The sequence below is a fragment of the Chiloscyllium punctatum genome, chromosome 1, assembly GCF_047496795.1.
Source record: "Chiloscyllium punctatum isolate Juve2018m chromosome 1, sChiPun1.3, whole genome shotgun sequence".
Lineage (NCBI taxonomy): Eukaryota > Metazoa > Chordata > Chondrichthyes > Orectolobiformes > Hemiscylliidae > Chiloscyllium > Chiloscyllium punctatum.
In genome coordinates this window covers 77,426,832-77,445,523 of record NC_092739.1, presented here as the reverse complement: position 1 = coordinate 77,445,523, position 18,692 = coordinate 77,426,832, and the positions used below count along the sequence as shown (strand labels likewise).

Genomic DNA, 18,692 nt, shown 5'->3' with positions numbered 1-18,692 from the left:
ATGGAATACTGTTCCCTTGCCTGGATGAATACAACTCCAAAAATATTCAGGAGAATCTCTATCGTTCATGACAAAGCAGCTAACTTGATTGACACTGCATTCTCAAACATTCATTCCCTCTCCTGCTGATGCACAGCAGCAGCATGTTCAAGCTGCCCTAGAGAAATTCACTGGGATTCCTTTAACAGCACCTCCAACCTATAACCACTGCCATCTTAAAGGTTAGGGCAACAAATACATGCCAGGACCATCATCTGCAAGTTCCCCTCCAGCCACTCACCATTCTGACTTTGGAAACATATCACTTCCTTCAGTGTCACTGAATCAAAATCTTGGAACCATCTGTCTTAGAGCATCATGGGTCTACATACACCAAACGGACTGTTGTTGTTGAAGAAGACAGACCACCACCACCATCAGACAACAGCGGACGGATAATAAATGCTCAGCCAGTCACTGATGCTGACATCTCATGAATTAATGTAAAAAAAAGATGGAAAGTAGCTGTAGCCCAGCACTGATTTCTGCACCATCCCTCATTATTGTATACAACTAATCCTCTGTCCATGCTAATATGTCATCTCTCAATATCATGAACTCTTAACTTGCAACCTTTTATTTTGCATCTTCATTGAGTATCTTTTGGAAATGCCTAGAACATAATTTGCTGTCAGTGACGTTGCTTTGCACTTGGCAAATATCCCTGTGCAAGTTGATGTACTTCTGAGACTATGAACATAATTTAAATGGGGTGAAGTGAATTTCCTTGATAACTTGCTGAATATATACAGCTACAGAAAATAAAGTCCCAGTCATCCTCTCTGGGGTGATTTTCTGATGTCAATTAGACCAACTTAAAAGTAACCCTTAGTACCCTCTCACTATTTGACAACTCCTTTTAAAATTGTAGATCTGTTGTGGTCTGCCTAGAATAAAGTTGGATTTTGCTGACAACTTGGAAAAGTATCAGAGTGCTGCTCAATATTTGCAGAAGTATTGCCTGTAAATGAACTAATGCTTTTTGAAAGGATGGATAAAGCAGAAAATTACAAGTAAAATTAAGTTATGTGCATGCACTTATGGAATATTTCATTGTTTGACAGTACAGAGTGCATCACTATATTTAGATTTGCTGGTTGTGAAAAGTCATCACATTTTTAGCAGTTTCTTCCTTGTTGAATCTTTAGATTCATAGAATATGTACTGGTGTGTTTGTTAGAAACAGAACATTAGGAAATTTGTAAATCTTCTTTCACTGAGAGTCTGACATTGAAATTTGTGCAGCTTATGGAATTAAGCGTGAGCAGTTTTCCAGTTTGTGTTCAGAGTTTTTACTCTAGTCTGTAATGTGATTACACCCAGAGGTTCCATTGCTTTTGTTAAGAACAACAACCACTGTAGAATGCAGCCAGCATTGGAAAACAAAGTAGAAATGAAGTATATCCTGTACTTCATGTCAGTGCTAAAGGATATTGGGGAGTAAAATCCATAGTTTTGTATTAGTGTCACCTTCAGATCAGCAGCGGGTGGGCAGGCAGATGCCAGTTTGAAGTAGAAGAACGTAGTCCGTCTTTTTCCATTGATAAAGTAGCCTTTCAGAGTCAATGAGCTCTGTCAATGCAAGCTTGTCAAGGCTACAACTTCATAGACCTGAGAGGCGGTTTGAGAGGTCAGGCCTTTTCAAATCCGCTGTGATGCAAATGAACTTTGCTGCTTAAACAACTATTGGAATTTTTATGTCCGCTCCTTGTCTGTTTCACAAAGTCATTGACGAGACATTCAGTGCTTTTTAAATTGGGATAGCATTGTGATAAAGACCAAGTACAGATTTACGGAGGGCTGAAAGCAGTTAGATCATGTTCTTTTCATGGTACCATTAGAATCAAATCGATTTCCCTCAAGCCTTCAGAATGGCAAATTTTAACAAAGCTTTGGGGCTAGACAAGGGCCAAAATGACTGAACTGAATGTTAATTACACTCGGCAAACTTATTTTCTTTTTATTTCAGACTGAATAGCAAATAAAATTAAGAGGTGGGACTATAAACTGCTGTGTTGTTTACACGCAAAGGAGGGTTCTTTTTTTTTCCACAAATAACACTGGGCAGCTTTCACAAAGTTTAGATTTGAACATATATTTAACAGATGTTTTTCACCAAATGTAAAACTTTTAACCCTGTTACTTCTATATTATGGTTATGTATCTGACAGGTCACAAGTAATAAATAGGGATAGTTCAGCACATTATTAGAAGCTAGAAAGTGTGTTACATCTGGATGGCTGATGTAACCATTAAATAGGGAATTAAACCTCCCCTGAGGGTATTTTTACTTAAAGAAACTGCTGTTCTAATTCTTAAAATGCTACTGGCTTGCCAAGTAAAACTCACCATAACTTGTGAATGTAGCTGCACTATCATCTTAGAAAGAGATTTTATTTTACTAGGTTTTTTTTTCTACTTCAAATTGAAGTTAAATTGGAGATAAATTTTCAAGCTTTTAAATGTATGTTTTATTTCTACAGTCTCTTAGAAATTTTGTTTTCTACAGTTCTGAGTAATTCATTTTTAAAAAAAATGAAAATACTGATATTTTGGAGCTTGATTATATTCACTTGCTTAAATATATTGTGTGTGTGTGTTACAATCAAAATGTGTTATACATTTTTTAATAGAAAACTCAGTTGCTAGGTGTCTTGGGTGTTTAGAAGATATTCCACTCCACTTACCAAAAATGTGAATTATCAATATATTTTTAATGTTCTAGTTGTAATATCAAGCCAGTAACAGTCTTTAAAACAAATGGCTTATAACATCAACAGCAGTTTTAGGTTTCACAATTTTATTTCAACAATGTAACTTCACATTTGAAGAATGAATTTTCTCACCTATTTTATTAAATTTGCAAAGATTTTAATTTTCTGGTGAAGTTGCTACAGGCTTGACTTTTGCCTCACTAAATTAACAAGAATGGTTACCATACCCATAAAATTTCACTAGGTTGTCTAAACTCTCAGACTTTAAGGGGAAATTATTTCTCCCAAATTCCCATGGGAATATCTGTTCCCCGGTTATTTTGAAAAGTTGCAATTTTTTTAACCAACCTACGAAGCTTAAGTTGTAAGTTATAACAGAAAAGAACAAATGAGTACCTCATACCTGTTTTTGCTTTGTTTTCTGACATCCTTTTAAACAGTGATGTACTTTGGTTTGTGAGCAGCAGCTGCATCAATGATGTAGTTGAACTGCAGGGCAATGTTTAATGGCTTTTCTGCACCTGCAGCTATAGAAGCTTATTTTGACACCTGGCTTCATCACTTATTTACCCGCTTCTTCCACCCCCCCCCCACCCCCTCTCCAAACCTTTGTAAAAAGAACATTTTTTTTCTCTGCTATCGGAGTCCAATTCCCGTTGATATATAGATATATGTTAGTGATATGAAAGGGGTAATCAGTAGGGATTCCTTTGTCTCTCTGGCTTCATTAAACGCAATATTGCTAGGAGTACATGTTCTATTTCTGATTCAAACAAATCGCAAACTAGCTTCCAGTCATGGACATCCCCATATATGCTGCACAGTAAACCATTCTTTTCATTTTGCACAATTAAATCTGTTGAAGCAATGTGAACAGTATAAGCAAATAGTAAAACATTTCACCAGCTGATGGTTTTACTTTACTGTCTTAGGGAAAATAATTTTATCATTCAAGTAATAGTTTGCAGTGCCAGACTTCAAGAAAGGATGTAGCTCTCAACTTTCTGCATTTGCATTAAATCTAATTACTGATTATTCTTTCCAATTTCGATGAGCTGGATCAAGAAACTTAATCATTAAATGCCAATAATAGTTTTTAACGAAAACCTCTACGTAACAGTTTTTTCAAGAATGTATAAAATTAATTTGACATTGGGCAGAGCCTTTGATTCACCATTTCAGAAATACTGTATCAAATATGGATATGCAAACATATTTTAAAATATTCTGACTATGTAGATTTTGACTGTTTCCTGTATACATCTTGCTCTTTGTTTTATATATATCACATCTGTATTTGTTGCCTGCATTATTTTGTAATTAACTTAATAACTAAAATGATATTAAAATTAAGTACTTTATAATAGTAAATTTCTCCTTTTGATTTGGGCACGGGGGAGTGGGGGTACACAAGAGAAATGAGCACCATTTTAGTTAACTATATAACACTAAAGGTGCTTTGGCAGAACACAGAGCCTGTGGTATAAGACCACCCTGTATTCAGTCACTGTCCCCACACCTCTTTGCTTCTTCCATTCATACAAGCAGCTGCACTGCAAAGTTTTTCAGAAGCCAGTCAAGAGTAAAATTCTACCTCATTTGTCTTCCAGACACGAAGATCGATCGAGAAGTTATTAGAATGGGAAAACAATAGGTTATACCACAAGGTGAGTGCCGCAGGGAGCAACTTTAGCATGGGGTTCAGACCATTGGGGTCTGAATTGCACAGTATGGAAACAGATGCTTTTGTTGGTAGAAAAATATGAAAGATGGATAAATGGGTTTGTCTGGATGTAGGAATAAAATGGAAGTCATTTTTCTTTCTTTTCTCCATTTCTTTTCCAGCTGTGCTTGCACTGGAGACTGAGCAAAAGGAAATGTGAAACCAATAACATGATGGAATATGTAAGTTAAAGGGCTGTTTTGTTACTTTCTCTATTAAATGATCATTTATTTTGCTTCTGATCTTATTCTTTCAACAGTTATTAATCAGAAAGGTGTCAGCCTACTTAGTCGCTTGAGTGGAAAAATTTATTACGGTCCACAGATGCACATATTCACGTGCAAGGCAGATTTATAAAGTTATGAATGGCCTGAAAACAAGGCTTGCACTGTGTTCTGAAAATAATAAATTAATTGCCAGAATGAATGAACTGAAATGAATTAAGGGGGTTGGTGTGTCTGTCCAAAGAGAAGAATCTTTATTAAAGTTCATCACAAAAATGTTTAAGCCTGTTTTAGTAAAGTAAAATGGTAATCTATCTTCTAAACACACACACTGCAATCTGAACAATAATCTAATGGGGAAGTGACGGGTCCCATGAGAACCAAGTACAATCATTGTTGTGGTCAATGAGTAGACAGAATGGCTATTTATTGAGTAGAAACCTCATAAAGCTGGAGCTAAATTTGTGACCAAAGCATGCATGCAGTTTCCTTGTTTGCTTTGAAATCGTTAAAGGAATACAGCTTGGGTCGTTGAATTTTGTATTGCATTTGTCAGAAGTTTTCACTGCTTCTGAAATGTTTTGTGAGTATTTTATAAACTTGGTATTGTTTAGTCAAAAAACATTTGAGAGTTAGGGTTGATCACATTGTGACAGATTTGTAGAATAAAAATTTTGTCTTCCACAGTTCCTTCACCAATCTCACATCCAGATATGATTAGTGAATTTCTTGCTATACCTACACACCAGGTCCCTATAAGATGAGGCACATCATTTGATGTCACTATTGTGTGTCTGGTAATATGATCTCAGTTTAAGGGAAGAATTGAGGAGGGACAGACCAGAATGGACAACAGCTTAGGATAACTTGCTAATACTGAATACTGTAGACAGAGGGACAATACCTAAATGATGTCTGCTGTTAAAATGCATTACTTTTTTTAAAAAATGCAAGTAGAACTAAAATGTTCTGAGATTGGTATATAAATTGCATTGCCCATTGCATATAGTTACATGGTCATTCTTCCGTTTCTGATCCTCAATTTGATTCAAATTGATTAATTGCATCATAACTTCTCCCAAACTATTTACATTAATTGATATTTTTCTTAGAGGATACAAATTAATTTTGGAGGATTCCCTTGTGTAAAGCGTCTGTATTCCGTGGAAACTTTTAAGATTGTGAAAGGCATTAGATTTTAGTAGACTTTCACTCTTCTTTTTATTGTTAGAAAGCATAACATTTCATATTCTTTCTTCTTGTGGAATTTCACACATGTTATTTAACGTCTACTTAATGTCTAATTTAAATATGAGCTTTTCTTATCACCTTTCTTCTGTTAATGGTATTGAAAACCCTATTTGAAACCAAAGTCTACAAGATAACAAAAGCCTTTCAAAATGCTTTTTTGTGTGGAACAGCACCCATTCGCTGAATTGATTGCTATAGATTATTTGTAACATCAGCAACTATATCAAACATGTTGATTTATGAGAATGTGAAAGGCACGTGAAGAGTTTTTTGTAATGCAAAGGAGGGAGGACCTGAGTGAGTTGTTAAAGATTTTTCTCTTCACAGATAGCAATGTCATGTTCCTAGTCTCCAAACAAACTTAGTGTTTGAATTAAGGTTCATTCTTTGCTGGTACAAACTTTCATTTATAGATACAGCTAAAGATTAGCTGTATATTGATTTCTCTTTAAAATTAAGATAATTGGCTTGGAGCAAGATAAGCTAGCTCAAATGTTGATATCAATTTTAAATTATTTTCAGTAAACAAATCAGTAGAATTTATTAAATACTAAATAAATTGTAGCATTAATGACAAAATAACAAAACCCATCATGTTGATCCTGTACTTCACCAGAGTTAACATCAGAATTTTGACTCTTATAAAGGATACATTATGTTTCACTTACATTACAACCTTATCATCAATAGCACCCCAAACTTTGTCAGCAATATCTCAAGACACATAATTTCTTCAAGTGTTTTCTCTCAGCAGAGGCGCACACTAAATGGCTATTGTTAGTGGCATATTTCTAAATTTTTCTGGATCTGCCCAGCTTACTTTAAAGAGCAAAAACATCTTCAATAAATATGGTGCCTTTAACACTGTATTGTATAATGAGGCATGTCTCAAAAGTAGTCAGAAGTTCAATTCCAAGTCGGAATTGAGAATTGGAAAAAGTAACTGAAGGTGTGATTCAAGAATAATAACCTTGCCCCAGCATGGGGAAGGCCATTTTGACATTGCCGCAATATTTTTAAAGTTCACTTCCCCTATTCCTCATGTCCTTCAATTTTTCTTTTCCAAGTATTTATTCACTTCTGTTATTCACTTCACTTTTATTAGAGATTTCTGATGAGGCATTACATGTCATTTCAGTTCTGTACTTTCAAAAAGGAACAGCTTCCTCTGAACCTCTTATTTCATTTTTGGCTATCTGAAATGTATACCCTTCAGTTATTAAACCACTATCCTGTGAAAATAATATTTCCCAATTTACGAAAATGTCCCCATAATTTAAATACCCTATCAAATTCTATTTTAAATTCCATTGCATAATGAAATTAAATGAAATATTTTGAAAAGAGCTCCTGTTTCTTTTCTTTCTCATAATTAAACTCTCACCCATAATGTTATGGTGAATCTTTTCTGTAACCTTTCCACTGACTTGATACTATTCCCAAATAATGATACTAAACTGGGACAAAGCATTCTGACTGGAGCCTGGTCTGGACTGGAATTTTTTGAGGTCTAATTCTTCCTCTCTGCTTTTGATTCCCCTATTTGAAAAACATTAGGTCCCATAAGCTTTATCAAGTTGACCATCCACTTCTAAATATTTCACATGTTCCCCTGTGTCTTCACTGTAGGCTATGTCTTTTGAAGCTTTTACTTATTCTTCCTCTCAAATGGAATTTTCATTTTTCTGTGCTAATCTAAATTCACCCCTTTATGTGTAAACTATGAATTAACCTGTTTTCTTTCTTTTTAATCAGTTGCAACCCCCATCATATGAACTATAATTTGTATTTTGCTGATGCAAACTTTGATTTTTATGCAATCTTTATAACCAGTTGTTCCAACCCTGGGCGACAGCACTTGCTCCAACCCTCATTGGTAAGAAAAATGTCCAGGTGTCAATTGTCCTTCTAACCAATTTCCTATCCATACTAGCACATGCTACTATATATTGATTTTTATCAACAAATCTCCAATACAGGACTTTGTAAAAGCCATTGTCCTTGAAAGTTGCTCATTTTCATTATCAGTGCACTTTTATTTCTTCAAGTAACAAAGAAAAGTTGGTTGACATTCACCTACCTTCTGTAAAACTATACTTGTTTCCTTTAATTAGATTTTATGGCCTTCAGTTGAGTAGTAATTTGTCCCATATGATGACCCTTAACTATGACCAACATTCAGCTCATTGGCTTAACCCTTTTCAAATAAAGACAACTTTTCAGTCCCCTTGTATAATTTACAAATTTAAGGGAACTTTTTGATAAGTTAAATTCCTACCCTTAGCTGTTTCTCACAAACCTTCCCTAACACACTGCATCTCTTCCAACTAATACTTCAGAAACTGGTTGAACTTTTGAATGTAATTAAAATTAGTCTCTACTTTAGTTTCGTAAGCTATTGTTATTGAAAGTTTCCAAATATGTCAGGTTCATGGTGCTATATCTCTTCAGAACTTTACAGAAAAGGTATTTGAAATAATGATTGGTCAATTTTATTGACTGGTAATATTTTGCAAACAAAATTAATTGTGTTCAAGCATGCAACTTCTTAATTACTATGCAATTTCTGTTTATATTAGCCAGGTATTTATGCAGCACTAATTGTAATCTAAGAGTATTGTGATCGCCAGACATTGGTAGTTAGAATGCTGGAATCATAGTTGACTCGTGACCATCAAATTTGAGAAAGGACATAATAGATGGTTTACATAGAAACATAGGACCAAAGTAGGCCTTTTGACCCCATTCAATGTGATCATTCAGTTGGCTGATCACCCAACTGAATAACTAGTTCCCCTTTTCCCTGTACCTTTTGATCCCTTTAACTCTTAAGTCCTCCCTCCAATTCCATCTTGAAATCATTCAGTATTTTGGCATCGACTGCTTTCTATGGTGCCAAATTCCATCAGCTCACCACTCTATGGATGAAGAAGTTTCTCCTCATCCCTAAATGGTTTATCCATGTCCATAGACTGTGACCCCTGGTTCTGGATTCCTGCATCAAGAAAATCCTTCCTGCGTCTACCTTGTCTAGTCCTGTTAGAAATGCTCGAAATCTAGCATTTTCCCCATTACTGACATCAGGCTGACTGGTCTATGGTTTCTGGATTTCTCTTTACTTTCCTCCTTAAGTAGGTGGGTTACATTAGTTACCCTCCAATCTGTAGGAATCTTTGAGGTTGACCAACAATGCATGCACTGTTTCTAAGGCCATTGCAGTAAGCACTCTTAAGATATGGATTGTCAGGCTTTGAGGATTTATTGGCCTTCCATCCCATCAATTTCCCAATAAGTAGGGAATTGGTAGTTCCCTACTAATACTCATCGCCTTCAGTTTCTCCCTTTTTACTAAACCCTATGTTCCCCAACTTTTTACGAATATTATTTGTGTTTTCCTTCATGAACGCAGAACCAAAGTATGTATTTAGTTGGTCAACCATTTCTTTGTTCCCTGTTACAAATTCCCCTATTTCAGGCTATAGAGGACCAACATTTTTCATCATCAATCTTTTTCTCTTCACATACCTATAGAAACAGATATGCTGTAAATTTTATGTTTCTAAAAATTTATGGCATATCTGTTGGCTGTCATTCCTCTGTATTAGTCTTATTGATACATTGTTTGGACATAATTGTTTTGTTTTTAATAACTATTTTGTTTTCAATTTCTTCCTTCTCAGGTCATCTTAATAGAGTTTTTACCGAAGACGCCAATATTTCGACCAGACTAGCAACAGACTTTGTTATCAGAGACTTGGTTCAAGTGTGTTGTCCTTCCAATGGTGCCTTGCTTGGTATTCCTAGTGAGGATTGTTAGTCTCAGAGATTCTTGTTATTATCCAATTTTTCATTCCTTGTTTGTCCATACATTTTTGCTCAAATTAACTTTTTCTATGTTTCTCAATTTGCATTCCATCTTTCCTTCTTAATACTTCACTTAGGATGCTTGTCTTATTATTCCTCTTATTTGGTTCTCACCACCTTCTTTTAAAATGCTTCTAATAGTCGTCATGATCCTTGATGCCGATTTCCTTTTGCACACAACAACTTTACAACACTCACCAAAGTAATGGCTGTATAGTTACTAAAATAATCAGTTTGGTAATAATGCCTGTGAATGGTTCCACATTTTTCTAGAGGCTTTTGATAAAGGAATAAAATTACTATTTTCTTTTTTAGAAAAATCAAATTCTCTCCATATTCTCTACGCAGTACCTGCAGAACAAACAGATGTAGCTTCTTTGTGCTATGTTGTTCTCTCATTTCATTTTAATGCACCACGTTTTTTCATTTCTTTCCTTTTTCAAATTTGAACTTGAGACCAACAGTGCACACACACAGAAACACATTCTACTACGGCTATGGAAGTAACAACATTCATATGAAGAAAACAGAAGAAATAAGGTCAAATGGCTCTGCCTATATGTTAAACATTGAACTCAAAACAAATGGACTGCAATACCTTGAAATAATACTGTAACAAAATGAGAAGAAGGCCTTTGCATGCATTGTATGGTCATTTGAAGCTGGGACCATGGAAAATGCAGCAGTATCACAGCCAGAAAATGGATACTTTGTTCAGGTAGCTGCCATAAATTGTGGCTTTTACAACTTCTGTTACCCTATTTGTTTACTTTTTTCTGTACAAATTAGATTTGCATATAGATATGTTTATTTGCTGTATAGATGTTCACAAATTATAGTTCATTATTCAGACTTGTGTATATTGTATAGACTTTTAGATCAGGTCATTTAAAAAAAGTTCTGCACCTCAGATAATGGGACTTTGAGTGCATTCAAAGAAGTGCTCCTTTCCATTCAGTTGAATGCTACCAGGAGTCATGGTGCAGGTTGAAGTTTTTTAGTTTTTTTTAATTATAGGTTTGCTCAGACTTTTAGAAAGTCGGTTATCTCTCTGAAATTGACCCTTGTTATTGAAAGGGTCAGTTTTTATTTTTAAATACAAAATCTGGAATATAGAGACAATCCTTAAAATTAAATTTCATATGTTGGGTTAGTTTCTTTGCCTGCCCCTTGAAAAAAACAATTACCTATCTCTTGCATTTGTTCAAAATATCCCACAATGAATTTCAATTTGTAAAATATATGAAGATTGTATTATTAAATTTGATCAGATGTGCCACTATTCAATACACTCGCAACTTCTGAGTTATAAAAATCGACTTTATAATTAACTTGAGGCTTTTGCTCTAGATCATAATGTAATACTGTCCTGGATAATATGCTAGTACATCAACTTTATACATAGTTCTGAAGCACAGAGAGTAAGGGAAAACATCAAGATTTCACATAACATTCCTTTTCATTTTGTGTTTTTAAAAAAGCTTTATCATTCTGTTGTGATAGAGAGGGGAAGATATTTTGTTTCTCATTTATACAAATGTTATAATAACCTGACAGACCAAAGGCAGTAGAAGTTTTGTTTGATAGCAATTTGGTAATTTCTGATTTGTTCTCTTTATAGCGAAATATGTCATCCATTTATTGTAACCTAAGGATCAGTACTACCCAGTCAATTCATTAATTGTGTAGCCATTCTATAAGCAATAATGTTTCTGTGGATGTATGATCTGCCACCAGCTAATCACCTTTTTATTGCTGGCTAATTGTTTCAGTCAGGTCATATGCATGTTCAGATGTTATGTTTGTTGTTTATGTTGCATTTGTATCTGCTTGTGCTCATGGTTTACTTCAAATTCATTTAGATTATTTGACTGCAAGTGACTGTCCTAAGGGCAATGTACACAGAATTCCTACAAATGGCTAAATGAGAACGAGTTAATTCAGAAATAAAAGACTCTGGTCAGAAATATTTAGCGTTGTAATATTAATACAACTTTACTTTAAATATGAATACAAATTTCTTGCGATTTTATCAAAGCATTAGAAAACATCTCCATTAATTGGAAATCAAGCACTGCCTATTATTATAAACACATTGATCTTTGTGTTGGATTGAGTTTCATCATTTTATTTTGTGGGCCTGTGGGTTGTTATCTCTGTGCTTGAATGTTATGCCTTGGGAAAAGGACAAAATGATTGAAAACGCATCAGCTAAATCTTGGTACACATGTCAGTGGCATGTATGGCGTGCTCGTCCATCTAAGTCTAGTCCATCACCCTGCTAAAATGGACAAATTATTAATAAAAGAAATATATGTACTAATATCAAGTAATTTTCCTTTCACATTTTATCTTAACTAGTTAACTAACTTATTTAACTAGTTAACTAACTTATTTTAACTAGTCCCTAACAATCACTCATAATAGTGTTCTAAACTTGGTCGAGTAGCAGGACTTCTGTATAACTACCAGATGTACTTGAGTAATTATAAAGTGCAGTTTTCTTTCACGTTGGCCAAAATATCTATCTTTGCTCTAAGTGATAATTTACTGAAAGTCTGTGAAACAATGGCTTTCTAGTTGTAGGTTAAATCTATTTAATCATCTTTACAGTACTGGCTTTATGTAACTGCAGCAAACGTTTAAATTCCTTAATGTACTGTACATTTGGAATTTTGGTGTGTAATTATTTTTGCGATAGGTTATCAGGAAACCTGACCCTAGATTGGAGTTTCTCTGCAAATATTAAGTTATGAGTCTTGTATTAAATCATTTTTTGTGAATTAAAAGTTATTTTATCCACAACAGTATAATCCAGGTTTGTGTTGGAAAGGAAGTGATTTTCGAATTAGTAATAAGTCATAACTTAAGTTTTGACTGAAACTCATTGTGTTCAGAGGTGAATGTAAAATTAGCAGATGTGAAAAATGCAATTGATGCTTTTTGAACAGTTTAGCAATACGAAAAATATAGAAACTTAGAAAATAAGATTAGGAGTAGGTCATTTGGCACTTCAAACCTGCTCCAACGTTCAATATGATTATGGCTGAATATCAACTTAGTACTCTGTTCCCAATACCCTTTGAGCCCTTCAGTCTTAAGCTATACCGAACTCCTGTTTGAAAACATTTGATGTTTTGGCCTCAACTGCTCTCTGTGGCAGAGAATTCCACAGGGTCACCACTGACTGGGTGAAGAACTTTCTCCGGCAAATAAATGGTAATGTCTTGAAAAAGAGTCCACATTACAGAAGAGGAGGTGCTGGAGGTCTTAAAATAATAGAAGTAGATAGATCCCTGAGACCTGATCAAGTGTATCCTGGGACGTTGTAGGAAGGTAGGGAAGAAACTTGGGGGGGCCAAGCAGAGATGGCCACGGATGAGTTGTTGTAAGACTGGAGGATAACTCATGTGCTACTATTTAAGAATGGCAGCAAGGAGAAGCCAGGGGATTACAGACCAATGAATCTGACTTCAGTGATGGTGCATTGCTAGAGGGGATATGAGAGACAGGATCCACAGACATTTGGAAAGGCAAAGACTGATTAGGGATAGTTAGCATGGCTTTGTGCATGAGAAATGTCTCACAAACTTAGTTGAATTTTTTGAAGGGATGCCAAAAATGATTGATGAAGTCAGAGTGGTAAATATGGATTTCAGCAAAGTCTTTTGCAAGGTTCCACATGGTAGATTGGTTAGTAAGGTTAGATCACGTGGGATCCAAGGAGAACTAACCAGTTGGATACAAAATTGGCTTGATGTTAGGATGGTGGTAGTGGTTGTTATTCAGATTGGAGGCCTGTGACCAGTGGTGTGCTGCAAGGATTGGTGCTGGGTCCATTATTGCTTTGGATGAGCATATAGGATGCATGGTGAATAAGTTTGTGGTTAACACCAAAATTGGCAGTGTAGTGGACAACAAAGAAGATTATCTAAGTGTGCAAAGGGAGGGGAATGGCAGATAGAGTTTAATTTAGATAAATATAAAGTGTTACATTTTGATAAGAGAAACCAGATCGGGATTTATACTGCTAATCGTAGGGCCCTCGGGAGTGTGGTTGAACAGCGAGATCTAGAAATGCAGGTACATAGTTCCTTGAAAATACTCACAAGTAGAGAGGATGGTGAAGATCCTTCATCAAGTCAGGAGTCAGAACATCATGTTAGGGCTGTACACAACATTAGTGAGGCCACATTTGGAGTGCTGCATACAATTCTGGTTGCTGTAGGAAGGATGTTTTTAAACTGGAAAGAGTACAAAAAAAAACTTGCAAGAATGTTACTGAGACCACAGAGTTTGAGTTAGGAGAGGCTGGATCAACTGGGACGGTTTTCCCTGGAGTGTAGAAGGCTGAGGAGTGACCTTGTAGACATTTATAAACTCATGAAGTGCATCGTTCAGGTGAAAAGCCAAAGTCTTTTCCCCAGCGTAGGGGAGTCCAAAATTAGGGGGCATGGGTTTAAGGCAAGAGGAAAAAGATTTAAAACGGACGTGAGAGGCAACTTTTTCCACACAGCATGGTGTGCATATAGAACGAGCTGCCAGAGGAACTAGTGGAGGCGAGTACAATTACAAAATTTAGAAGACACTTGGACAGATACATGGATTGGAATGGTTTAGAGGAATATGGGTCAAATGCAGGAAAATGGGACTAGTTCAGTTTAGGAAATCTGGTTGGCATGGACAAGTTGGGCCAAAGGGTCTGTTTCCATGCTGTGGCTCTAACCCCTGCATGATCGACCCTGTATCCCTTAGACTATGACCCCTGTTTCTGGACTCCCAGGTCATTGGGAACATCCTTACGATGTTTACTCTGTTTAGTCCTGTTAGAACTTTATAGGATTTGATATTGCTCCTCATTCTCCTGAACTCCTGTACACTTATACCCAGTGTGACATCAGAACATCAGTCTTGCCATCCTAGGAATCAGTCTGGTAAGCTTTGTGGCACTCCCTCCATAGGCAAGCATCCATCCCAAGGAGACCAAAAGTGCATGTCATACTCCAGGTGTGGTCTCCCCAAGGGTATTTGAAAAGGCAAGAATTGATTAGGGATAGTCAGCATGGCTTTGTGCATGGGAAATCATGTCTCACAAATCTGATTCCGTTTTTTGAAGTAACAAAGAGGATTGATGAGGGCAGAATAGTAGACGTGACCTATATAGAATTCAGTAAGGCGTTCAGCAAGGTTCCCCATTGGAGACTGGTTAGCAAGGTTAGATCTCATGGAATATAGGGAGAACTAGCCAATTGGATACAGAACTGGCTCAAAGGTAGAAGACAGAGGGTAGTGGAGGAGGGTTGTTTTTCAGACTGGAGGCCTGAGACCAGTGGAGTGCCACAAGGATCTTTGGGTCCACTGCTTTTCATCATTTATCCACATGATATGGATGTGAGCATAAGAGGTATAGTTAGTAAGTTTGCAGATGACACCAAAATTGGAGTTGTAGTACAAAAGTGAAGAAGGTTACCTCTGATTATAACAGGATCTTGATCAGATGGGCCAATGGGCTTAGAAGTGGCAGGTGGAGTTTAATTTAGATAAATGTGAGGTGCTACATTTTGGGAAAGCAAATCTTAGCGGGACTTATATACTTAATGGTAAGATCTGAGGGAGTGTTGCTAAACAAAGGGGCCTTGGAGTGCAGGTTCAAAGCTCCTTGAAAGTAAAGTCGCAGGTAGATAGGATAATGAAGAAGGTGTTTGGTATGCTTTCCTTTATTGGTCAGAGTATTGACTACAGAAGTTGGGAGGTCATTATTGTGGCTGTACAGGACATTGGTTAGGCAACTTTTGAAATATTGCGGGCAATTCTGGTCTCCTTCCTATCAGAAGGATGTTGTGAAACTTGAAAGGGTTCAGAAAAGATCTGCAAGGATGTTGCCAGGGTTGAAGGATTTGTGCTATAGGGAGAGGTTGAATAGGCTGGGGCTGTTTTCCCTGGAGCATCGGAGGCTTGAGGGGTGACCTTATACAAGTGTATAAAATCATGAAGGGCATGGATAGGATAAATAAACAAGGTCTTTTTGGAATGGAGGAGTCCTGAACTAGTGGGAATAGGTTTAGAATGAGAGAGCAAAGATATAAAAGAGACCCAAGGGACAACTTTTTCACACAGACGGTGGTGCATGTGTGCAATGGGTTGCCAGAGGAAGTGGTGAAGGCTCATACAATTGCAACATTTAACAGATATCTGGATGGGTATATGAACAGGAAGGGTTTGGAGGGATATGGGTCAGATGCTGGTAAGTGCGACTAGATTGGGTTGGGATATCTGGCCAGCATGGACGAGTTGGACCAAAGGGTCTGTTTCCATGCTGTACATCTCTGGCTCTATGACCCTGCGTAATTGCAGCCAGTCATCCCTGCTACTGTACACCAGACCTCCCCTGTGAAAGCCAGTATACCACTTACCTTTTTCACTGACTCCTGCACCTGAACGCTTACTCTCAGTGACTGGTGTATGAGGATATCCAGGTCTCATTGCACCACCACTTTTGCCATCTCTCGCCATTCAGGAAGGGTTTCTACTGTGAATCTTAGGAAATCATAAACATGTTTCCAAAGAGCTTTTCTTAATATAATATGCAAATGTGCTGAAGAATTCATTGCTGAAAGAGCATTTGAAAAAAATGTTTTTACTTAATGGAGTTAATGGAAATATTGCTGAAAAAGGACGCATTGTGTCAAAGTATTTTCTCTTGTGCTCATTGGGACATTTTACAAGAGGATCAATTCACGGGAAAACCAGAATTTATATTGCATGCCAAGAGGATGCTGATTGATTGGCAAGTAGATACTGTTCAGTAATGTTGCCATGTAGAGTGCACCCAATAATGCCGTTAATTGCCAGGCTAGGTTAAGCAGGTTGACTCTGGAGCATTGCCCAGTGAAATGAGCTAGCTAATAGCTGTCAATAATTTTGGTGAGTTGAAATCAGTATGTGTGCATGCTATTTGTATTTGCAAAGAGCAGGGCTCTTATTAATAGCTTCCAATACATACACGTGTGCCATACCGTCACTTTGACTGATGATTCTTAACTGGTTGTCAATGTAATTCTCTGCACGTTCAGACTTATCCAACAAATGACTAGTTAGGGAATCAAATGTAGGTTGGGGACTGTGTTGCATGCTTTGTTAGTGCAATCTGGTTGGATTTGGCAAGTACCTTGATTTTCTTGAGAGATTTCAAACAATGAAGGAACTGAACTGTTTGACTGCAGTTTAAATGACTTGACTACAAGGATATGACCTGCCAGTCTTTGGGACAGCATCACACCAGCACTGAAATTCACATATCACATTACTCATTTGTGTGATAGGTCGAACGTTTTTTAGTTTGACAGCAGCATCCTGTTAGTGGCAAACACTACTCATATGGCTGTTAGATGGAAGCAGCATGAATGTGTACATGTATTGTGCCTGTTTCAACTCAACAGTGACTGCTATTCTGTGGCCTATTTTTCGGGGCAATGTTCCAACCAATCAACCAACCTGTCTGGTTTAAGGGTTAAAAGTTTTGACAGTGAACTATCAATCAGCATTAATGGATGCCTTCTCTATGGTAGCACCTCTACCAAACAGCATCTACTTGCCAATCAATCAGCATTCTCTCATGCAGTATAATGTTTTTCTTTTGAATTCATGTTCTTGTAAAATGTCTTGGTGAATGTAAGACAAAAAACATTGATAAATGTTGTCCTCCAAGCAACATACTAAACTACTATTAATTAAAATATTTATAGGCTATCCACTACATTTATTACAGAATTAATTAGATAATCAACAATATGTAAACCACTGCATTTGGAATTTACCTGAACACAACAGGATTTTTTTATTATGAGAGATGAGTAGAAAAGACATAAGAAGAAATTGAACATTGTGATACATGTTACTGGATGTATGGAAACATAAATTGGCTGAATTGTCCTGGGTGTTCTCATTATCTTTGCACCTATTAGTTAGTAGTTAATTGTCATTTAATTCTTTGCTAAATCTCTTGGTTGGAGGCGCTACACGTCAGACTTTAACAGCATGATTAATAAAAATGATGTTCCTTAACAATTTGTCCATTTTTCAATTGTGATATCTCACACAAGCAGGAAGGTGACCAGATCATTTTGAACTTTTGCAACAAATCCAAACTCCAAACACAAGCTAGTTGCTTGTTGCAAATATCTGAGCATTGCAAACAGACCAGGCCATCAGGCAACTAGGCGAAAGTGAGGACTGCAGATGCTGGAGATTAAGGTCAAGATTAGAGTGATGCTGGAAATGCACAGCAGGTCAGGCAGCATCTGAGGAACAGGAATATTGATGTTTTGGGCAGCACACATACTAAAATTGAAACGATGCAGAGAAAAGTAACATGGCCCCTGCGCAAGGCATCAGTCAACTATCATCTGTTGACCTAAGAACTTAAGAAAATCAACCAGGTTGGGAAGACCACTTTTACCAGAAGTATTTAAGAGTTTTTAACCACTTCGATGTCCAAATGATCATATAGAGAGAGAGTGAAACCTTTAATTTGGCAATACCAGCTTCTGCTCAAAAATGGGCAATATGACAATGAAAATTGGTTACCAATCTTGTTTTGTGCATAACATTTACTTAGGTATCTTGTAGGCCCAATTGTTTAAGCATGCTAATTCAAATCCTACATTTTAAAGGATCAACAGGTCTCTATGTAGCTGTTCACTAACCTAAATCAGCAACAAAGATCATCAGCCTTGAGGGTATGGTTTCTAACGGTATTTAAAAGGGGTAAATCACAAGCTATTTATGTTTTTTTAATTTGACAGTAACTTTTTCTAGAACTCACTACTGTCATTGAAAGTAACCTGGTAATTCAGTGAGGGGTTTTGACATTTCTGT

General features: G+C 36.6%; 1 protein-coding gene and 1 pseudogene across 1 annotated transcript in view; both read left to right on the top strand.

The window, feature by feature from the left end:
• The window catches only part of LOC140476612 (cysteine-rich hydrophobic domain-containing protein 2), a 59,975-nt gene extending 48,193 nt beyond the window's left edge, over positions 1 to 11,782 (top strand). Inside the window, exons 4-6 of the mRNA XM_072569476.1 lie at positions 4,364 to 4,420; positions 4,599 to 4,658; positions 9,632 to 11,782. Of these exons, the coding sequence (XP_072425577.1) occupies positions 4,364 to 4,420; positions 4,599 to 4,658; positions 9,632 to 9,682 (168 nt within the window). The 3' untranslated portion in view covers positions 9,683 to 11,782. The remainder of the gene's footprint in view (positions 1 to 4,363; positions 4,421 to 4,598; positions 4,659 to 9,631) is intronic.
• Positions 11,783 to 18,134: 6,352 nt separating this feature from the next.
• Positions 18,135 to 18,203, top strand: LOC140483084 (U6 spliceosomal RNA; annotated as a pseudogene).
• Positions 18,204 to 18,692: the final 489 nt, after the last annotated feature.